At 41.5% G+C, this 24,120-nt stretch overlaps 1 protein-coding gene across 2 annotated transcripts in view; it reads left to right on the top strand.

Moving 5' to 3' along the window:
• HMGXB4 (HMG-box containing 4) overlaps positions 1–23,212 on the top strand; it is a 32,691-nt gene extending 9,479 nt beyond the window's left edge. Inside the window, exons 2-11 of one of the 2 annotated variants that reach the window (XM_060245546.1) lie at positions 391–496; positions 1,140–1,285; positions 2,511–2,589; positions 5,520–6,550; positions 7,009–7,090; positions 8,929–8,993; positions 9,238–9,343; positions 10,306–10,475; positions 11,934–12,056; positions 21,298–23,212. In XM_060245546.1, the coding sequence (XP_060101529.1) occupies positions 391–496; positions 1,140–1,285; positions 2,511–2,589; positions 5,520–6,550; positions 7,009–7,090; positions 8,929–8,993; positions 9,238–9,343; positions 10,306–10,475; positions 11,934–12,056; positions 21,298–21,342 (1,953 nt within the window). In that variant the 3' untranslated portion in view covers positions 21,343–23,212. Of the gene's footprint in view, positions 1–390; positions 497–1,139; positions 1,286–2,510; positions 2,590–5,519; positions 6,551–7,008; positions 7,091–8,928; positions 8,994–9,237; positions 9,344–10,305; positions 10,476–11,933; positions 12,334–21,297 lie in introns of those variants that run through there. The other variant, XM_060245548.1, reaches the window with a different exon arrangement.
• The last annotated feature ends 908 nt before the right edge of the window (positions 23,213–24,120 follow it).

Genomic DNA, 24,120 nt, shown 5'->3' with positions numbered 1-24,120 from the left:
CCTATTGTGACACATACATCCTTTGCTTAAAGGATGCTTTATACCAGCTCACTTTTAAAAGTTCCTGCAACAATACAAAACCCCAAATGAGTCTTACAATGACTCAGAAGTCATCTTCCCTATGCCTTATTAAAATACATAACATCAACTTGAAATTACTGGAACAAGGACTTGATTGCCATCATAGGAAAAAAACATTCCTCCCAATTTCCAGAAATCCATTAAAACAAACTGCCCCTGAAATTTAGCGTTTTTATCCAAGGCTAATCACAAAACCGCCCATGAGGCACGCTTCATCCTCCTCGTCCTTCCCATTTCATCTTCATTCAGTCCCTTTCTTCATTATGATTCCTCTTTATGGGAGGGTTATTCTCATTCTCTGTTTCTTAGACCTTGTCCTGTAGACGGGAACGGGGGAAGGAGCCCAGGCGTGGCAACACATTCCCAGGCCCCTGCAGGACCGTCATGGCTTATGATGACTCCAAGAAAAAAGAAGGTAGGATTGTTTCATAATCTGAGAGGTGTTACAGTGAGCATACCATCCCTAGCCTTTGGAGTGAGAGAGTAAGAAAGAAAGCCAGTGTCCTGCATGGATTGGGTTTCTGCAGCATTCCAGATCCTGCCCCCCCTCCCCCATCAGAGAACTGTGCCAACCAGGATTGAAACATGAGTCTCACAAAAAGTAATTTAAAGTGCTGGTGCTGGAAAATTCTGTTGTCTTCTAGTCAGCTCCATGGAGTAGGGATTCAGAATTGAATCCAGATCTTCTACATAACACATCACTGATCCCTATACCCTTACGCAGCCTTCACTGATCTGCTATCCCTGGAAAGAAGGTAACATTGCAGTCCTATGCAGTTACTCCAGTGTAAGGTCACTGAAAGTAATAGCCTTAGATTGGAGTTGTCTCTGCAAAGGAATGCACTGTAAGAATAGGCATAAAAGCAGCATTCTGTATGGCGGTATAAAAAGCACAGTGCAGTACCCCAGTGGATAGGGGCAGTGCAGTGCTGTGACTTCTGTCCTTTTTGTGTGCTTGCTTAATTTTGTGCCTTATGTTTTATCTTTGGCTGAAATTATTGTGCTGTACTTTAGCTAGTAATTAGTTTATTTTCTGACAGTTGCTCTTGTTCCTTCAGATTGTTTAGAGAGTGACCAGGCTGATGGTGTGGGTTTGGTAGCTGGGAGAACCCAGCGAGAGAAGAAACGTTCCTACAAGGATCTTCTTCGGGAGGAGGAGGAGATAGCTGCACAGGTTAGGAAGAATTCAAAGAAGAAGCTGAAGGTGAGACAGAACAGGGGAAACTTGCCATTCTTACTTCTTTAAAAAGGCAGCAGTGTCCTCAAGAATGCATTCTGCCGTATTTTAAAAAACATGCATTATGCAGTGCTTTTTCCTTATATACATGCATATTATTTTCTTTAAAATAATACAGTTATTAATAGACAAAAATGAATGCAGGTTAGATTCAGCTTTGATTATTTATTAGTGAAGGGATTCAGCTTCTGCCATTAGATAAAACAGATCAAACAGAATGAACTGGAACTGATAACTGCATTGCTGAATCAGTTCAAGAGTGGTTGTGTCTAGCATTCTCTCTCCAACTATACCCAACCTGATGCCTCTGGAGGCTTGCATATAGGCCAGTATGGAAATCCTCACTTCCTGCTATTTGGTCCCAGTTGCTGCTGCTCAGGAATATATTGCTTATTAGAAGTTTCGTTTAGCTGTCATGGCTTATGGATGTGACATCCTCTAATCTTTTAAAGTAATGTAAACTACTTGATACTGACTGTACATTATATAGTATATCCTTTTGAAACCAAGATGAAGATAGGACTCTCAGGACCATAGAAGGTGAATGTACAAATCTTGCTGTTTTGCCATTGTGAGAAGTTTTGGGCCTTTTAAATTTAGTAAAACAATCTTTCCCTTTAGAATCAGCAGGAGGAGGTGGATATGATCTTCTATATCCTGTTTAGCTTTCAGAAGTCTTATTTGCTGAACTTGCAAAGATGGCTAAAACTCTCACAAATAAGAAACAGAATGATAATTTTGGAAGTATATATTTATGGCTGTTTACATAATCTTTGGAGTGTTAGTAGAATGCAAACTGATATCATTGCTGCCTTTCTGATTCTGCAGATAGCCTGAAAAATATATCATAGGTGTGATGTACCTCATTCAGCTCCTTGGGGATGTTTCACTGAAAACTTTTCCACAAAGCATTCCCCTTTGAGCTGAAATTTCTGCTATCACTCCTGAGATGATTACTTTTGTTGTTGTTTCCTTCTGTTAGGGTTATTTTCTGTTGGATAAAGTTCTGCTGCCTATTGATAGCATATTTTCCAAAGTTTATATACAGACCATCTTCAGTTTTGGCACAAAGAAATGCTATTTCATAGAAAGCGTATTTAGTGGCATATGTGTATTTCACAATATTATCAGAAGCAAGTCTCCCTTCTCATTGCTTTGCTCTTTTTTCTTTTTAATCTGTGTTGTGTGGCAGGAGAGTGACCTCTTCTTACTAGGGACAGAGTCTCACAAGAAGAAGAGGAAGCGCTCCTCCAATGAACACTATTACAGAGGTAAGGATGGACATCTGTAGTGAAGGCCACAAGGAACAAATATAAAGCAGACTAGAAGTTGGCTTATATAGTCAGAGTATTAGTCCATCTGGCTTGGTAATCTTCTACTCAGAGGAGCAGCAGCTGTCTGGGTTTTCAGGCAAAGAAGGATTTTTCCAGCGCCAAGATCCTTCAGGTAGAGATGCCAGGGACTGAAAGTGGGACCGTCTACATGCAAGGCATGTGCCGCTGAGCCATGTCAGCTCCCTGAACGGAGAGAGAATATTTACAAGTTTTTGGTTGTTCTTTTTAAGGCTCAGTCATTTTGCATGGTACTTCATGAGAGGTGAAGTAAAAGAACAGTTTCCCATAACACTTTTGTACTGAATAAAGGCAGAATCATGGCGTAAAAGGTGATGAGAAAGGATTCATTCTTAGAAAAAAATAACTAAACAAAGATGATAAAATTTATTTCCAGTGTGAAAAAGGATAAAGTTTGGCTGTCCATCACTTCAAGGAATTTTGGATGTTTATTCATTTGTCTTCTAACCAACTTATTGACTACTGGAATATAAATCAATTTGCATATATTGAGATTTTTTTCAGATATTAAATTTTAAATGACAGAACTTATACCCTCATTGTTGAAAGAGCCATATTTTAATTTCCCTGCATAATGGGCCCAAGGTGTGTTATAAACAGGGACTTGTATACATACCCAAGAATTAAAAGCATAAGCCAAAGCACAGCATTTCTCTCAATAAATAACATCCGACAACCAAGTCCATACAGGTAGCAGTCAAATCAGATACCACAGTTGGCCGAAAGCTCTTCAGAATCATATGAATACATATGGGATAGACATCCCCTCTACTGGTATCTCATTCCAGACTGTTAGAGCAACAGTTCAGAATGCCTTGAAGCAGTTCTTCTCAAACAAAACCTCTCTGGTGGAAGGGCACAGAGAGAAGAAGCTGGCAGGAGGAGCAGTGTTCATGTACAGGCTCATACAGGGAGAGGTCCTCCTTCAGATATGCAGTCCCATGAAAGGCTTTGAACGTCCTGGAAACAAATTAACAGGGAATGTAACTATTATAACGGCCACAATGTGATGGAAATGATTAGTTTTGCCTTGAAAATGGGCTGTTTTGTAATGAGCTGCCTCTAGGCTGTCTTTAAGAGCAGGACCTTGTGAACCACATTGAAGTAATCTAGTCTTGAGGTTACAGCAGCATGAATCAGTGCAGCTCAATCAGCTGAATTTAGAAGGGAAATTAATCTTCCAACACTATTTATTTATTTTAGTAGTCACATATCTCACCCAATCCTGAAAATGGGCTCAGGATGAGTCACAGCAATTAGGATATAAATAAATAATAAAAACATATAATAATAAACAAGTTAAAATAATCAAATAATCAAAGCAAGATGGCAGCAAACAAGACAAAACCTCCAGGGCAGCCCCTAATGCCCCCTGCAGGATGATTAGTCTGAAGATGTATTTCTGCGGGCACGGGAAGCTAAGATGGATTGAACGTCCACTGTCTCAGCCAAAGACCTGGTGGAACAGCTCCATTTTACAGACCCTGATAAACTGTAACATGTTCCATAGGGTCCTGATCTCACATGGGAGTGTGTTCCACCAGCTGGGGCCAGGGTGGAGAAAGTCCTGGCCAGTCAAGGCCAAGCAGACATCTTTCAGGCCAGGAACTACCAATAGGTGTTGATCAGCACAGTGCAAGGCTTTCCGGGGTACATACATGGAGAGAAGGGCCTGTAGGTATGCTGGTCCCAGGCCATATAAGGTTTTAAAGGTCAATACCATGACCTTGAACTCAATTGGCAGACAGTGCAGTTGGTGGAGCACTGGCTGAACATGTGCCTGCACAGACATTGCTGTCAGCAAGCATACTGCCAAATTCTGCACTAGCTGCAGTTTCCAGGTGAGGTTCAAGTTACAGTAATTAGCCTGGAAGTGACCATTGCATGGATCACTGTAGCTAAGTCCAGGGAGGTGAGATAGGGAACCAGTTGTTTGATTAGCCAAAGATGATGAAATTAAATGAGGACACTTTTAGGAATGTCTGTGACTTGCCTATCCAGCAGTTGAGCTGGGTCAAATGTAGCCCCAGTGTCTCCTGAAGAGAGAGCTGCTCCATCAAAGGTTGGTAGTGTAGGTTTTTCAGCCAACATCAACTCCATCTTGTAGGGATTCGACTTTGGCTTGTTTCTTCTTCCTCACTTAACCATAATACCTAGGATAAAGAAGGTTGCTTCTGAAAGTTTAGTTTGTGAAATATAGAACTGCAGAAATGTAGATCATTTAACATAATAGATGAACTCATTCTGTGGTCTAACATAAATGTTAAAATAACATTAGGGAAAGAACAGAACCTGATGCCTCATGTCAGCTCATACAGAACCAATAATTCCCTGTGCCCAGCTGGACAAAACTGATTAAAACCACCAAAGAGACAATCCCTTTACATCTGTTCTGCTCTCCAAATGATTTAACCAATAGAATTTTCCATGGTTTTCATAGCTGCAAACAGATCTAGTAGAATTAAGAAGAAGGCACTGCCTCTATCTATCTGTAGACAGAGATCCTTCCTTAGAACAACTAATGCTTTCTCCATCCCAAACCCAAATTGACATGGGTCATTATGTTTATTATTTCTCTTTGTTCCCTATTGTAATAGCATACCAGAACTGAAATAATCTCTGAAACTAAATGTGGCCTTATTTTTTTAGCCCCATCAATTAGAATTGACCCCCACTGATCAATCAGTTACAGCTAACCGTCCTGCTCGATGGGGATTAGCAGCTATTTGCTCCAGGACCAACTCCCTGCAAATCCTCCTGAAGCCTCTCAGCTGATACGTAGGTGATGGGATGTTTAAAGTTGCGTATGCATTTATCTCCATTAATCATTCTGCTTTGGGTGCTTTCAGATCTTTCCCCTTTTGATTTATCCCTGCCTTTGGAGCCCTCTTCAAAGAAGAGGAAAAAAATAGTGTCTAGTCCACCCTCTGCTGATACTGCCATGGATTTACTTAAGGCCATCACCTCGCCCTTGGCAACGGGCTCTAAGTCTTCTAAAAGGACATCTGAAAAATCATCTCATTCTTCACTCACTGCTTCTGGTTATTCAGAGGGCAAGAGAGAGCATCACAAAAAAAAGCCAAGTGGGAGCAGTAGTGAGCTGTCCTTGGATGATGGTTCCTTACACAAGTCCAAAAAGATGAAGCCCCCTTATGTGAACACTGAAACATTGACCTTGCGTGAACCTGATGGCTTAAAGATGAAACTCATCCTTTCACCAAAGGAGAAGGGGGGGAGCACAGTAGAAGAGCCCTTTCCACAAGCAGCACCACCAGCAACAAAAAAATCCTCCAAAAAGTCATCTCGGGACGAACATGGATTGTTCCTCCCAAGTCACGATATGCACAGCTTTATGAAGTCATCCAGAAAGAAGCACAAACCACTGCCAGATCCACATCCCCCTTCAGTCACTGAGACCTTTGGCCCAGACACTCCCCTTTTTCAAGAAGGACAGAGCAGTGAGTTTGAGCTTCTAGGACTGGAGCCACAGCTGGAATCAGGTTCATCCTCTGGAGGTGAGCTGGAGGCTGGTGAGTTGGTGATTGATGACTCATACCGTGAGATAAAGAAGAAGAAGAAATCCAAGAAAAGTAAAAAGAAAAAAGACAAGGAGAAGGAGAAGGAGAAGCATAAGGAAAAGAAGCACTCCAAATCTAAGAAGAGTTCTGGGCTGTCTTCTTCCTTGGTGGTAGCTGAAGTAACAACACCACTACCAGTTGCTCCAACCAGTCCACAGTTTGCTATTCCCATTCCGCCGCCACCTCCCCCACCTCCTCCTCCTCCTCTGCCATCACCTCCTGTTTTTCACACAGATGGCCAGAGTGAGAAGAAGAAGAAGAGAGAAGAAAAAGAGAAGGCAGAGAAATCAGAAAAAGAAAAGGTAAAGATCACCTACTGAACAGATTGGTACATGCATATGATGACTTAAGTACATGGAATTGTTTTTCTAGGAGGCCAGCCAGTTCTTCTTTACTCCCTGACCCATAATTAAAATTCACTTTTTATTTCAAGAAATGCCAGTGGTTAAAAAATGCTTTTTCTGCTGTTTTATTTTTTAAAAACTTTCAAAATATGACTGTAATATATAAATCAAACTTGCTGAGAGCCAGAAATATTTCATGCTGGAGAAGTGCCCATTTTTCTCTGGTAGGCATCATATACCAAGGCAGCATGATATAAGCAGCCAGCTAACACACTCCATCTAGAAAAAGTAGGCAAAAGCTAACATGTGAAAAAAACCCTAGGAAAAAATTCTCCAGGTGTTTATAAAGGAGCTACAGTCTGTTTTTAAAATAAATACATCAGTATAATTTATTTTCTTTTTTCCTTTGTGACTAGCCAAAGAAGAAGAATATGTCCGCCTACCAAGTATTCTGTAAGGAATATCGAGTGAACATTGTTGCTGAACATCCAGGGATAGGTAATAACACTCTCTGTAAGAGTGTGTTATAATTCCTTTTTACTGCCTTTAAATACTTGGAATGAATTTGTGCTTGGATGAAACTAGGAATGGGCATGAATCACATTTTTGCAGTTTGGTTCATGGCTGAACCACTAACCAATACAAACCAGGAGGTTGGTTCATGAGTGAATGGATTGATATTGGTTTGTGAGCCATTTAAAGTTTAAACTCCTGCTTTATGCTCCCCATGAAAAGCTGTGGGGAGCAGAAAGCTGGGGTTTAAATGCCAACCAGCCATTTAAACCAAACAGCTGAGTGGGGGGAAGCTCCGCTAAACTCCTGCTTTCTACTCTTCACATACCATCACAAACCGTATAAAAATTCATGAAAGTTTGTGGCAGTTCTTTAGTTCACGAATATTGCTTCACAAACCATGAACCAGCCAAAATTTATGATGAACTGTAGTTCACCAGCTGGTTTGTATGAAGATGAAGAAGAAGATGAAGATGTTGGATTTATATCCCGCCCTCCACTCCGAAGAGTCTCAGAGCGGCTCACAATCTCCTTTACCTTCCTCCCCCACAACAGACACCCTGTGAGGTGGGTGGGGCTGGAGAGGGCTCTCACAGCAGCTGCCCTTTCAAGGACAACCTCTGCCAGAGCTATGGCTGACCCAAGGCCATGCTAGCAGGTGCAAGTGGAGGAGTGGGGAATCAAACCCGGTTCTCCCAGATAAGAGTCCGCACACTTAACCACTACACCAAACTGGCTCTCCCTAGTTCTATCCCTAGTTAAAAGTATTGATGGAAACCCAATTAAATATTTTAATGCTGTTAGTACAGTCTTTCCCTTACTGATACTAGCACAGACTTATGACACTTCATACATCACAAAACACAGACACCAGCTAAGGGAAAGATTTCTTTTGAAGCCTGGGGCAATCCTGTTATTAGCATTAAAATTGGGAATATTGCTACAGCAGACAGATAGTATGCAAATACAGGATGGGGTGGGTGACGCCAAATGTGATTAAATAAAGGAACTGTCTCTATAAGCACACATGGAATTAACCACTTTGCTGACATCCAGAATGGAGTCTTGCCCTTTTAAAAAATGCTAGATTCTTGCCTCCCAGTGGAAATCACTCTTTCCCCTTATCTGAATTTTTTAAGATATGTGAACTAGGGAAAAATAGATAGCTGTGGTTCATTCCATCTTGGGACTCTTTGAATACCATTAAAAATTACATTTCCTGAAGTCTGATACTGCCTGCTATGTGTGCATTCACAGCCCAGCATTCACTCTTATCTGGCATTGGCTTGTTTCAGTACTGGAGCACTTGGCTGGGGTTATGAACAGACAAATTTTGCATGTGGAAGAAAAAATATCTTAAAGTTTTCTGGCAACCAGGGTTTGATGGGATTACATGAGTATTAAATTTTAGGTTACCATTTGCCATAAAATTGTCCTGAGCATTTTGATATATAACTGATCTTTCATACCATCTTGAAAAATGAGAGTGAAACCAGTTTCCATGAGTTCATTGGGCTCTCACTCAGCTTTTGGACCCTCCCAGATGTAAGGTTCTAGATCAGAGAATTCCTTGGCTGTTGATTATGCCAGTTTTTGCCCAAGGCCTGGCAATGTAGCACATATTACAGCCTCACATCGAAGGAGCTGTAACAGGCTTCGCCCGTGTCCCTTCTACATAGATACATTTTTCACCAACATAAATAGTTTTGTTTTTAAGGTAGTGATGATTTCTCGTAATAAACCAGAAGACAGGCCAAATTCCACATGAAAGCTGGAAAATCTGTTTTTGTTCTGAATCTGTTACTTCTCTAATTTCCTGCTAGATTTTGGAGAGCTGAGCAAAAAGCTGGCAGAAGTTTGGAAACAGCTGCCAGAGAAGGACAAGCTGGTAAATACGAGATGTTTCCATTAAAATTACACATGTAATGAGTTGCCTTGGGCATGTTGCCACTACGATGCTCACATTTATTAACTCCTCATTTCTCAGTAGTGTGTGTGTGTGTGCATGATTATGTATTATTTGGCAAATGCTTATGAAACATTTCATAGTTGTTCATCTTCCCCACCTCTTTCATTTTAAGACAGCTGGTGTGACATTTTTAAAACATGTTTTATTTCCCTATTCTTTCCAGGTTTGGAAGCAGAAGGCTCAGTATTTGCAACACAAGCAAAATAAAGCTGAAGCTACAACAGTGAAGAGGAAAGCAACTTCATCAGAGGGTGCCCCTAAGCTGAAAGGTAACATCCAAACCTGCTTCCACGCAGGGGTTTTCGCCTGCATGGAACAAAGCATGCCCCCACATTCATTTTGGAGCTTCCAGATGGCATCATGTTCATTCCAAGCACAACTCCCAAGTTGTTCTTATTTGGAAAAAACCTCAAAGGAAGAAATGTGGGGTGACTGCATGCAGAAGTGTTCATGTTGGCACTTCACCTTTAGCCAATCTGGAAAGGGACAGAGCTAAGTTCTGCCTTGAAAATTGTGGTGTTAAGCTATTTTTAAAAGGGGGGGGAGGTATGAAAGAAAATGCAAAATTTAGCTCTTCATTTTTAAGGCAGAACTTAGCTGTACATTTTCTCCTTTTAAAAGCCTTTAAGGGCTTTTTACCTGCCTTTGGTGGAGCCATGCTGAAACTTTAACTGTAGTTTGCCTAGGAGGGGGGCCTGATGTGACATTGGAGTGGGAACCAGCAGTGAATGGCACAATGATGGGGAATGCAGTCTTCATTTTCTGCTGTTTCTACAGTGGGGGCACATTGTTGCACTGCATAAAAGCAGCCCAATTCAAGTGATTCTTAGTCTTATGTCTAGCTGCAGTCAGAAATTGGAGGGTTTTTTTCTCCTGAGACATATTTTTATGTCTTATTGCAGGGTTGATCTGCTTTTGTTAAAATGGTTACAAAACCTCTAATTTGATCTGTAACAACCAAGTGTTGTTCCAAAGCCTATAAAATAGTGACATAAATTAGAGGGCTAAGTTTCATGTAGGTTATACACATGTTAGGATCTCAAAAGTGCACCATGATCCCCATGGTAAGTTGCCTCAGACCAAGACTATTAACTTGGGCATTTTGGTTAGGCAAGCACTAGCCACCTCCTTTACTGGACATTAGAAAACTCTTCAGATATATAGTGTGTGATGTTTGCTTATAAGATATTTAATTCATTTACATCCTATTCTTCCATTATGGAACTTGCAGCTTCTCTAACAGGCGTGCTTTCACCTCATAAGAAGTCCCCATCTAGCACTGTAGTATTGCCTTCTTCACCTGTCAAAGTTCCTGAAACAGATCCTATTGATGTCGCTGCACATCTACAGTTGCTGGGAGAATCACTAAGCCTCATTGGCCACAGGCTGCAGGAGACTGAAGTAGGTGATTTCATTGACTAATGGAACTATTTTATTTATAAGCTTTGTCCATGTCAGGAATTGTAGGGGCAAGGAGGAGAAAAAAATTGTAGGGGTGAGAGGGGGAAAAGTTTGGGACATCCCAATTTCCCTTTTTAGGACACTTTAAGCTCTTAATGTCTTAGAACAGATGTTGAGCTTAGTGGCACTGATTTTGAGTTCGGTGGCTAATGCTTCCATTTGAATGAAGAACTGTTTGAAGAAGACCACAGATTTATATTCTGCCCTTCTCTCTAAATCAGTCTCAGAGCTGCTTACAATCTCCTTTATCTCCTTCCCCCGTAACAGACACCCTGTGAGGTGGGTGGGACTGAGAGAACTCTCCCTGAAGCTGCCCTTTCAAGGAAACTCTTACGAGAGCAATGGCTAACCCAAGGCCATTCCAGCAGCTGCAAAATGGAGGAGTGGGGAATCAAACCCGGTTCTCTCAGATAAGAGTCCGCACACTTAACCACTACACCAATCTGGCTCTCATGCATGCACATGAAAGCTTATACTTGAATAAGCTTTTGTTGGTCTTAAAGGTGCCACTGAACTCAGAAACTGTTCTACTGCTTCAAACCAACATGGCTGCCCACCTGAATCTCAATGTCTTGTTTCAGCCCAGCAGATTTCCCCTTCCCTCTCTGTTTTCCTTAAAAAACCAAAAACCTGATGGTTACTGTCAGGATTCCAAGAACAACAACCATGCTCAGACCTGTGGGGTTTTTCTTTAAGGACAGGCTTTCTGGAATCCTAAGGCTCCATTTACTGCCTTTGTGGAAGATGCTCAGTTGTGAAGGTTGCTGTTAGGCAAACAAGTTGAGATCCTATGAGGAATTGCTGTGGGTTGAAGTTAAATGAAATTCTCCCCAAAGCTCAGCCTCTCTTTCCAGGACACTATCAACTTCTTGGGCCTGATGAAGGCATTTCTCCCCCTCTCCCTGATGACTGTTTGCATCATTCTAAGGGCCTTATGATACTCCTCATCAGGCCATTTGTGGGAAAGTGTTTTCTGATTTAAAAACTTAATTTTTTGTGCATACATATAGAATCCCCTGTATATAAAGAAACACCATCTTCGTCCACAGGTGGGCACCATTTCCTGCTTTCACAATAGGCATTCAGCTATAAACTTGATTACAAGAAAGAAAAGTTGGGGCAATCAAAGGAATAAACAACTTGGAAGCTGTCTCCCCCAATACTCTGTAAGCTGTCAGGGACTTAAATATGCCAACTCCCCCCACCCCCGTCTCTTTGTTTCTTTTTTCTTTCACTGACAGTCAACATATCTTGCTCTGATGTGCTTGTACAGAACAAAGTTGTCAGCCCTTTAAGGACGCCACTTAGAGAATATGTGCTGACTCTTCAGACAGGGAATAGATTGACACTTGCACTGCTTTCTTTACTGATCTTTCATTTACCTTTTATGCTTCCTAGGGGATGGTGGCTGTATCAGGAAGCCTGTCAGTGCTCCTGGATTCAATTATCTGTGCCCTGGGCCCTTTAGCTTGCCTCACTTCACAGCTGCCTGAGCTCAACGGCTGCCCCAAACATGTTTTGGTGAGTTATGTGGATTTTCTGGGGAGCAGGGGATATACATTGGAAGTTATTTTTATGCCCTCAATAGGTGCCAATTCTGTGAACAAAAATTTAAATATTTTATTTTCTTCATTTGTAATACACCTTCCTAACAGGCATGAGTCACAATAACAGCAAACATTTGAACTGAAGTGTTAAATTTTGGGGGAAATAAGTATAGTTTAACTTTATATTCAAGCAACTGCAAACCTTCATGTCGAAAATGTTTTATTGGAATTTAAATTAAAAACGGTATCACATTTATTTATTTTACATTGTTTAATTGAAGGGGGGAACAAAGACACTAAAAACTGTTGACATACTATTAGTGCAGTTATGAAGTGGAGCTGCAACCTTCTACGTTCATTGAAGTCAGTGGGTTTAGAAGGGTGTAATTTTGCTTTGGAATTGTACAGTAATTAGAGCACCCCAAAGAACTGCACATGACATGTTAGAGCTGCGGTTGTCCACTAATTCGTTCCTATAAAATGTAACTGTTTTCCATGGAAGTCACTGAGGGAACCTCTGTTCCTGTACTATTCTTGCATTACTTGTTAGTTCTATATCAGATTGTTGATGACAGTATCTGTCCTATCCCACCATGAGAGGAGACATAGAAATAAGAACTTTAGTTTTGGCTGTGCTGGCCAAATCAAAACAAATCATAGGGAATTCATTATTTTATTTTTTATTTAGTTTATTATATGTGGATGTCATTTCCCTCCATTTTCAGATCAATAAAACATGTACATACTCTCTTTCACAGTTCCTAGAGATAATCACCTGAAACTATTAACTGCAGCTCTGCAATTGCCATGCTTGCGTATGACTGCTCTTCATTGTTAAGAAGCAAATTTTTAGAAATGGAGAATTTTCTGCTAAAAAATTGAGCACTGGATAAAATTTTGCCCCATATCTGCCATTTTATGTGGCATTTGAATGTTGTTCTGTCTGTAAATCCTATAGCTTCCCTCTGGACAACTTCCTGACTGAAGGCTTGATTTATTATCTATTTTAAAATAACAGCACTTTTCAACATGTTGCCTTTCAACAGAATTCTTAGCGCTAGTACACAGTTCCTCACAGTTCATGTAATGCAGTTTCCAAATATAACATTTGGATTGGTTTTTGCTGAGGATTATTATTGGTTTTTGCTGAGGAGGGGAAAGAAAGAAAGAAAGAGAGAGAAAGAAAGAAAGAAAGAAAGAAAGAAAGAAAGAAAGAAAGAAAGAAAGAAAGAAAGAAAGAAAGAACCTTAATTGTAAGGGTCCTGAGGCTGAATATAACATGTTCTTCTGCATAATCAGTGTATTGCTCATTAGATACAGAATGTGTGTCTAACTTTCTGTGCACAGTCCACAGGCCTTTCCTAGTTGAAAATACCAAAGCTTGATTTTGTAGATGTGAGAAGATCTACATAGCCCCTTTTCTTCCTGCATTGTGTCGGGATCCTTTTGGATTATTTTTGGTTCATCTTCTGTGGAGTCCCACATTGGGACTGCATTTGCACAGGCCAACCACCGGAGGCTCTCTTACAGCTGTTCTGGTATTTTCTGAACACCTCAAGGGGAGCCCCTCACCTGTAAAGCTGATTAGAGGCCTCCTTCCCATCTAATGGTCACGTGCTCTGCGGGGAGGAGCTCCCCCTTTCACTCAGTCCTTTCTTCACCACCATGTTGTGAGGACATATTCTCTTCAGCTCTGGTTATTGAAAGTTCTTTCTCAAAATATTCTTGTCCCTGGGCTCTTTCCTCTTCTTTGGGAGATGCTACAGAAGGATTTATTTTTAAAATGTACCCGGTGTAATATGAAAATTACCCGTTTGGATGAACACCTCCTCTGCTTTTTTGAGATCCATAACACAGACATGTTCAAGATTTGCCTTCAGTTTACACCAAAAGCCTGCTCAAATTAAGCAGCACACTTAAAAGCAAGCTTATGGGAGAATGTGCTTTCCTGCTCTGATAGCCTGGCAGCAAAGGCATCTGCCTCAGCAGAGTGCAGCCAGTCCTTGCCCTTGAAATCACCGGCTAGAACCGCCCACCTTACGAGCCTGCCATCAAGCATCTCAGTTCCATCGGTTCTGGGGACAGAACCAAAGCATCAGGTCCAATCACCTACATGTCCGACTGAACATTGCACGTTAGAACCCCCTAAGAAAGCCTGTTCCAAATCAAAACGGGAGAAGCATTGTTCCAGTTCCAAGATGCTCCTAGAATTGATTAGCTCTTTGATTCCTACCAAACCATCTTTGGTTCTGACAGAACAAGCTAAAGTCTCCCCACCACAAATGTCTTCTCCACATGCCTCCCCAGCTCATTCATTTTCTGAGGGAGAAATAGAGCCTAGCCAGGGCCCATTGATGGTTCCAGCAGCTAGTTGACCTTTGGAACCATCCTCTCCAGTGCCACAGCACAGTTCCATGCCTTTGCCTCCTAGACAAGGCTACCCTTATGATTTTCCATCTCCTAGACCTTAAAAAATGGAGTGACTGGCAGTCACAAAAAGTATCTCTGGAACCTAGATCATTTTTCATGGAATCGTGACACTGCAGGTCCATCAGTTTGGTACCCTTCTGCAGTTTCTCCTCACCCCTTATGGGGCACTCAGATTCCAAGGAAGAGCAGGCTCTGAGGGCTCACTCATCTTCTGGCTCAGGCTCAGATTTGGCATTGGACCCTTTGTCTGATTACACTGTAGGAGACCCTGATCCAGTGTCACCTAATGAAGATCTAAAGCTCTATGCAGAGCAAATGATGCGAATGGCTAAATCATTGGAGATAGAGATGACTTCCAGCAACCCAAGACTTCAAGACAAAATCTCAGGCAAGCTCTGACATAGTGGCCTTTCCTGTCTTGGGGGACATTGCCGACATTTCCAAGACCCTGTGGCAAAAACCAGCTAGCATGGCAGCCACATCCAAAAAGGTGGAAAATTTATACAGAATGCAACAAGAAGGACACATTTATTCTCCCATCCCCCAGTTTTGTCCCTCATAGCCAAGGAGATGCAAGCAAAGCAGAGTACAGGTGTGCATTCCGCAACAGCAGATAGAGAGGGGCGAAAAATCAGTGCAATTAGTAGAAAAGTTTACTCTTCTGCTGCACTCAACCTGTGCATTGCTAACAATAGGACGTTTATGGGGGGATACCAGCTGTTCCTCCGGGAAAAGATGGCTGCTTACACAGAGCTTCTGCCTGAAGACAAGAAGCCTCTGGCCACATATCTCCAAGCAAAGGTATTGCGCCTATCCAAACTACAGATTAATGCAGGAAAACATTCCTCTGACTCTTCTTCCAGGGCCATTGCTTCAGCAATTGTACTGAGAAGGTATGCTTGGCTGCACTCCACAGCTCTTTTTCCTGACACTTGGCAGAATATAGAGGACCTTCCATTTGAGGGAAAGACACTATTTGCTTTGTAAATTGGTGATCTTTTGTCCCAGGTTAAGAATAAGCAAACAACTCATTCATTTGGCATCATAGCAGGTCCCGCAACTCTGTACAGGCCTTGGCAGATGTATAGATCTCATCAATTGCAGTTTCCGTATTCTTGGCACTCACAACAACAGCTTCATTCAGCACAGTATCCTGCACAGCATCCCTTTTCAGGTGCTATAGAACATGGCAGACATTAGGACCAATCCCAGAGCTAAACATGAGCCACACTTCCTAAAGAGACGCAGTAGGCTCTGAAAGGTTCGTGCTGACTAGGACCTGTAATAGAGCAGCCATCTGTCATCTTTAAAGACAGGCTGGCTGTTTTTAGTGACAAATGGTATGAAGTCACTCATGACAATTGTTTTGTCAATTGTTAATTTGGGTTCTAGATTAGAGTTTTGGCAATGGCCACCCCTTCAGCATCCTGATCAGGCTTTGACTAACCCTATGCCTGAGCAGGAGCTGTTGCCCCTTATGCAAAAAGGGGCAGTACAGAGAGTTCCTCACTCTGACCCCATTACGGGTTTCTAGTCATAGGGTTTTTTTGTTTTTGTTTTAGTACCCATGAAAGATGGAGGCCTTAGACCAGGGGTGGAGAACCTTTTTTCTGCCAAGAGCTTTATGGATATTTATAATGTCATTCACGGGCCATTAAAAATTATCAACTTAAAAAAACAGTGCTCCGCCAAGGGAGAATGATTCAGGCCAGCAAAATTAATGCAAATAATTGTTTTTCTATTTGAAGTCATGTGGGGAGAGCCTAATCTGGCGCACACACGCACGGCCCGCCGCCCTAAGCAAATGCATAGGTTTGTAGAAAAAGCCCAGTAGGAACTCAGTAGCATATTAGACCACATCCCGTAATAATAGCATATTAGGTCACACACTCATTAGCATATTAGGCCACACCATCTAGGATAATCAAGTGCAAACTGAACTGTGACAGTAACTTTTCCAGTCCCTGCAGCAATTCTGGCCAGCCAGCCAGGCCCCAGGAAGGCTGCTCCACAGTACATCTGGGCCCTGTGATCCCTGCCTGGCCCTGGGGAGGCTGCTGCACAGCGCAGCTGGGCACCACGATCCTCACTGAACAGCCAGGCCCCAGGGAGGCTGCCACATTGATCTATTCGGTTCAGCAATCCCTGAGGGCCACATCAAGTGGCCTCGAGGGCCATATATGGCCCTTGGGATGGAGGTTCCCCACCCCTGCCTTAGCCCTATCCTGGATCTAAGGAATCTGAATTTTGTTTCTGGATGTTAGAACTGGTTTTATAATTGTTAACATTAAACTGCTGGTTTTGTGTACTTGGCCTGTGAGGATGCTTATTTCCATATAGCTGTCCACCCCTGTTATTGCAGGTTCCTGCTCTTTAAAAATGGTCACATTTCTTACCCCAACCCTTTCGTTTGGGTTGGTGCTTGCCCTATGGGCATTCTCCAAGTGTGTTGCTGTAGTGTCAGCGCTCCATTTACCCTTATTTGAATGACTGGCTCATTACTGCACTTTCCCATGAGGAACTAATGTTGCAGGTTTCCCTGATTATGCAAACATGCCAGGAATTGGGTTTTGTAATTAACAGCACAAAATCATGCCTCCAGCCCTCTCAGAAGGTTTCCTTTTATTGGAGCTTTTCTGGACGCCACAATGACCAAGGCTTTCCTACCTGCTGATGGAGACTTATGCATAAGGGTGTAGGTGAGGTGCTTGTCTAACAACAGATTACAATCAGTCCTTTTCTTTCAGAAGCCGTTAGGACTGATGGCCTCTACCACAGCCACAACCTCACATGCACACCTAAGAATGTGATATTTGCAGAATGGTTTTAAAGTAAATTTTGCCCTGCCATGCATTTCCAGCATACTAGGTTCACAGTTCCCAGGTCCATAGTACGGCAGTTGGACAGGTGGGTGTTCAGTAGTAGCCTCCTCGCTGAGGTATCTTTTGGGGGAAGGAAGCCTCATTTAGGGGGAGGATGCATCATTGCAGGGCTGGGGATCCCTGACAAAAAAAGTTTTCATATTTAACCTCTTATGTGTGATACATTATGCCCTTACCTCATTTGCAGAGTTTACCAAGGGGAAAGTTATTTAGGTCATTTCAGACAATACTACGGCAGTGATGTATATAAACTGACAAGGAAGCACAATTTCAACAGCCATGTGTAAGGAAGCCACTTTCATTGTGGAAGTGGTCATAGTTCCAAGCAGTACCTATGGGCAGGTAGTGCAAACGTGAAAGTGGACATCATCAGCAGAATGGAGCAATCAACACAAATGATCCTTGGGGGAGGAATTACATCCAGTTCTTCAACATGGAGGTTTCTGGGAGTGGATCTTTTTACCACCTGCGCCAACATGAAAGCCCCGGTATTCTGTTCCAGAATGCGCACCAGTCATCTCTCTCTAGGATATATGTTCCAGATCCGATGGACAGACCCTCTGTTTTATGCCTTCCCGCCATTCCCTCTTATCCACAAGGTATTAAACAAAATTCGAGAACAGCACACGTGATGCATCCTGAACACTCCTTTTGGCCCAGAAAAATTTGGTTTTAGATCCTCCTGTCTCTATCAAAGACCTCTACATACGCCTTCCCTTAGCTGCAGACCTACTTTGCAGGGGGCCTATGATCCACCACGAGGCGAACAGGCTCAGGTTAACAGCTTTGCTGCTGAAAGATCCCAACTTGAGTTCTCTAGCCAGGTAGCCAGTGTTCTCCTTAATACCCTTACACCCTCACTAGAAGGTCTTAATTAAGTTAATTGGGTCCCTTTTTCTAATTGTGCAAGGGCACAGGGGGTTATCCTATTGCCCTGGTATTTGAATATCTACTGTCTCTTAAAGAATTTAGTCTGGTGGTTTCTTCCCTTAATGTACATTTAGCCATTATATCTACTTATCATTTTAAGGTCCAAGATAGTACATTTCTTTCTTACCCAGTGTCCAGGAGATTTTTGAAAGGGTAGTTTAATTTGTTTCCCCCACAACCACCTATAGTGATGCAGTGGTCCTTGTCAGTGGTTCTGTCCCAACTCATGTTAGCCCCATTCAGGTTGCTAGGTTCTTGTAACTTGTGACTCTTGTCTCTCAGGGTCGTGTTTTGGTAGCAATCACACCAGCCAGGAGAGTTGGAGAGCTGGCAGCTTTATTACGTTCCAGACTAGCCATGTAGTTTTGAGACCTAGTTTATGTTTTTACCTAAGGTGGTCTGGTCTCTAGTTTCTACCTTCTTCAGGATGTTATTCTTCCAATATTTTTCCCATCCCCCTGTTTCAGAGGCCAAAAAAACATTCTTTAGATGTGAAGAGGGCTTTATTGTTTACTTAGACAAAAGAAAAGGCTTCCTGCACCTATTTGTTTGCTACTCCTGTAGCTCAAGAGGGAAGCCAGCCTCAAGCAAGACCATCTTGAGATGGATACTCTTGACTATTAGAATGGGGTATGAACTTAAGATTTGGGTGCATGCCCCACATCAGCAACATTCCAGAGAAGACCTCCCTTGGAGAACATCTGCTTGGCAGGAACTTTACTTGATCATCATTGGACACCTTAGTCAAGCACTATTCTGTGGATGAGAAGGGACTCAGCAGTTGGCAGAGCCATGCTACACTCCTTGTTCCATTGACACTCACCCCACCTCCAATGTAAGGAGCTCTATAGTCTCCCAATGTGGAACTGCACAGAAGACTGAAGATTACAACAGTTGCATTTACCTGTAACTGTTGTCCATCAAGGTGTCTTCTGTGCAAGCACACATTCCCTCCTGCCCCGCTGTGAGTTCATAGGATGCAGTTACATTTTTGGGGTATGTTTGTATTGTGTGTGTGTGTGTCTGTCTGTTTGCACCTGGAAGTCAACAATTTCTGGTGACTGACTTCTACTGGAGCCTGGAGGCTATTCAGAAAAGTGACTGAATAAAGCCTGCCTCTGTCTTCCTGACTTGGTATTTCAAGGGAATCTCCCATTCAAGTACTACCCAGTCAACCCTGCTTAGCTTCTGAGATCTGACAAGATTAGACTTGCCTGGGGGATGGAGCTACATTTTTGACACTTGCAGTGGCAAAGGAGGACTGAGGGTAGAGCACATAACCGTTAGGCAGAAAGAAGGCATCTGTTCAGCTCTGTGTGGGAGGGGCTTCCCTTGGAATGTTTAGAAAATACCAGAGTAGCTGTAAGAGAGCCTCCGGTGACTGGCCTATTCAAGTGTAGTTCCAATGTGTGCCTGCACAGAAGACACTACAATGAACAATAGGCATTGATAGACTTCTAGATTGACTTCTAAATTGACTGGATTTAGTGAAACATTTAAATAAAACTGTTTCTGTACTGTGTGGTAGTTCAGTAAACCCAGTGAGGACAAGGTAAGTGCAACACTGTTTGTGATGTAATTAGAAACAATAAAATTGTCCCCGTTGAATGTCCATGCTGTTCTGCAAACTGAGCTTTTCCAAAATGTATTTCTTTGGAAGCTGCAAACTCCTCCGTTGCACAAGAGAACTTGTTCATTAAAGTGTTTGGGGATTTTTGGAGGAGCAAACAACAACCAGGCTAATCCAATAGAGTATACATGCAGCAAAATTCAGGGCATGGATGAGTGAGAAAAAGAGAGGGAGTAAACAATAGCACAGTGTCCCACAGCAAGGGAATGCTACCCTCTGTTTATTATACATGGACAACATATCATTGTTTGGTACCTACCTGACCACTATGGTCATCTTCTGAGGCCTTGTTTCAGGTGTCCCCTCCTTCAGAGGTTAGGCAGGTGGCAGTGCTAAAGGGGGCCTTCTCAGTCATGGCACCAGAATTATGGAGCTCCCTCCTCAGGCGCATTCATCTGTCCCTTTCTATCTCTGTCTTGTTTCATTTGATATTCCCTCTATAATCCCTCCTTCCTGCCCTGTTTGAATTGTTTTTTGTGTTCTTACTTATGTATTTTATGTGTGATGCAAACTACAGCTGCAATTGTGTGTAAAGACCATTTGTACGCCCCAGTCTACTTGTCCCTGTGAGACAGTTTTGAAAGATTAAAGGACCATGCCTCCCATAAGCTGCAGTTTCTACATTTTATCAGCAGGTGGCCATGCAATTCAGAGATTTTCATCCCTTGCAGTGTTAGTAACAATGTCTTTGACTTATTTAACTGGTAATATTTTGTCTTTCTGGGATCTATAGAAGGCAATGTACATTTTTAAAAATTAAAACCCAGTGTTTCAATTTAAAAAGATACTAAAGACCAGGATTCAGGTTGGATCCAACAATCCATCATCAAAAGGTATCAGCAGTTGCAGTTCCTCTCCACTTTCCTCTCCCCATTGAGAGACCAACATGGAGTAACAATAGTGTTGGATGAAGGGCTGAAGTGAGAAGGGGGAAGGGGCCAGAATCTCCTTTCCTGTCCCTTCTATCACTGCTGTCTAGCACTACAGTGATGGAAAAATTCACCCCCTTCCGCCCTTTTCTTTGCAGTGCACTGACGACATAGCAATTATTTCACACGAATTTTGTAGCTCTAGGAATCAGTTTTCCTGAGGTTGGAAGTGGAAATGACTGCTGAGAGGAGAAGAACATGGGGAAGATCCACCAGCAGATCAACAGATCTGTTGCAGTGTGTGCCATTACAGGTTAGACAATCAAGGGGTCAGACCTGTAAAGTTTTAATGTTTTAGTCTGTAATGCATAAGACAGAAATGCTAGCCATTCCATTCACTTTTTCTGCCTAAAATGTATTTGTTTTAAAAGCTACTGGGTTAAATTTGTGTGTCATTTGTTCTTCTCGTTCCAGGCAAACACACTGGACAACATTGCTTATATAATGCCTGGACTCTGACAGGAAGATAATCCTGCAACATGAATCACTGGCGTAACTAGTGTTTGTCTCTCTGTATGTGCATAATGCATTATACAGGCATTCTTCAAGGGGTCCGACCTGTAAAGTTTTAATGTTTCAGTCTAATGCATAAGACAGAAATGCTAGCCATTTCACTTTGTTTTATGAACAGCTGCAAAGCTTAATTTGAGAGAATCTCTGTTTTCTCTTATCTGAATACTTACACACTGTCTAGAGTTAGGAAGTCTTTTGATACATCAGCTTTAATTTGGAACATAAAAACGAAATGAGTTTTACTTGGAAACACCAAGCTAAACAAATGTTACGGATGAAACATCACTCTTTTTAAAGAAATGTTTTAGATATAAACTTTCTACTTTTCTGAGGGAAGTCAATCGGAGGGAGAGGGGGGTTGTTTGATAAATTGGCATGTATTTTCTTATCACTAGGGGAAGAATGCTGTTTTTGCTTCCTTATTAAACCTCCCAGATATTTAGGGAGGAGAATAATGAATAAAAAGTTCTAAAATTATTTGGAGAAAGTAGGGGGCTCTTGATGTATGAGTAGCAGACCTTGGTGGAAACATGCATTGTTTCTTCCCAGATTGTGTCTACTCTTCTGACTTCAATATTTAGAAATGCTTATCACCAGCAGTAATTGGACAATGTCCTCTTCATGTGGTGCTGCTGTACATGTTTTAGAGGTAGTGATTAAGATGAAATGAAAGGGCTTATTGTTGACATTGAGCAAACAGATCCTGTATCCATCATACAGGGGATTCAGTGTTCAGACTGACTGGTCCTCTTTGGAGTAGCACTTCATTTGCACACATAGTACTAAGTGTTGCATTCCAATCATGTGTATTTGCATATTCATATATTGTATGTAGTAGATTAATTTATATTGTATATTTCTGTATATAGCTGTAATTTAAAAACAAAACCATTCATTCCACCAATAGCGTACGGGAAACATGAATTTGCTGTTATCACCTAAATGCTCTACAGGATCAGGCCTAGAATGAGAAGAAATAATAGGAATAGGATTTTTTTGATCAATGAAAATTAAGGTATTAAGTACCTTATATTCTACCCTGATCCCCTTTATTACTTGTAATGTAGTCATCTGGTAATGGCAAAAAGGTAAATACTTTTGCTTCCAGGACTTAATTTCAGTATCTTCCTAGACAACTTGAACAGAACTGTTCCTCAATGGTAGACCGCTAGATTGACTGGATTCAGTGAAACATTTAAATAAAACTATATCTGTACTGCGTGGTAGCATTAAGATAAATGAAGATCTTTTCAGTTTTTCTCCCTCAGTAAGCCCAGTGAGGACAAGGCTAGTTATAATAGGTGCTATTCTATAAATTAACCTATGTGCTGATGGCAGATGTCTTGGTTTTTACAGACCTTATTCTGATCTTGATATTTATCTAGGCAGTCCAGCAGCATTTCAGAGCGGAAAGGAATCTTGGTGCGACTCCTTGAAGCTGGACAATAGTCTCAAAAGCTTTCTTTCTAGAGACGCACAATACCTGGTCTTAGGATTTCACATTTTAATTATGGAGAGCAATGTTAATTCTCTGTACATATATAGATCTCAGATTAAAGAGAGGGTGATCTACTTCAGTTCTGTTATATGCACTGTGGCAGACTTGAAGGTTTTAAACACAAAACACCTATTCATGTACTTTTATTTAAAATTTGTACATATTTGTATAATCTCTATCCTGTGATATTTGTAACTGGAGAGCTTTAGACTGAGACTCTAACAGTTTTTTTTAAATTTGTTGTTTCCTGCCAATAAAAATTGTATTGTATTGTATAGACCTTTTGCTAATGTATATAAACTTTGTAAGAACTTGAAACTTGTGCCTTGATTAATTTTGGAATTTTTGTTTTGTTTTTGCACTGGTATACCATCAGTGCTGTAAACTACTCCTTTTGCATTCAGCCAACAACATAATTACTGTGCATTTTTATCTCCAGCTACAGAGTTTTCTATTACTTACTGTATGCCTCATCGAGAATCCAGTATGCAATAGCACTTAACCATACCTCTTTTTTCATTCATTTATCCACAGATTTGTCATAAACTGCTGTGAAAAGCCATTGATTGTAACTTGCTGTTTGTGGAATTTCTTTCACACTCTATTGACTTGGAGGTTAGCAAGGAGCAATTCCTGGTTAACTGAACCTAGAAGTGTTTAGTCACAATGATGGTGCAGTGATATCATGACTCAAATAGTTTTAGATTCAAGGTCCTATATTTTCTGGTTTTAGAGATTTGAACCAGTAAATACCACAGAACACATGAGTGCAATTTCTCACTGTGGTGGAATGCTGCAGAATGCACTTCAACATTCTTGGCTAGATACTTCCTTAGAGTGTTTTGACATACATTTTACGGAGATTTTAAAACTGAAAGACCTGTTCTCAGATGTTTCAGCACACCAAGGAAACCACTGCTTGTATGTCCTGTTTTGAAAGAATTAGCAAATTGAAGGTATTTTTAAAATATCAAAGTATTTATTAAACAGGGAAAAGTTACAAGCATACCTTAGCTCAGAACCATCTATTTTTTTGCATGTTAAGCTATATACATTTTTTTTAAAAATGGGAAAACAGTATTCTTGGAGTAAAATGCTTTGGACAGTGTTATGGAAGGAAGTGGAGAAGGTCTCTTTTCTTTGCTGGAAAAGTCCTTTAGACCAAAGGTTCCTTAGAAAGCACCCTGGTAACCAGCCACCATAACACTCAAGAACTGAGCAGATAT

This window comes from Heteronotia binoei, chromosome 8, assembly GCF_032191835.1.
Source record: "Heteronotia binoei isolate CCM8104 ecotype False Entrance Well chromosome 8, APGP_CSIRO_Hbin_v1, whole genome shotgun sequence".
Classification (NCBI taxonomy): Eukaryota; Metazoa; Chordata; class Lepidosauria; order Squamata; family Gekkonidae; genus Heteronotia; species Heteronotia binoei.
Note: the sequence above shows the minus strand (reverse complement) of the source record. Positions and strands in the feature narration are given on the sequence as shown.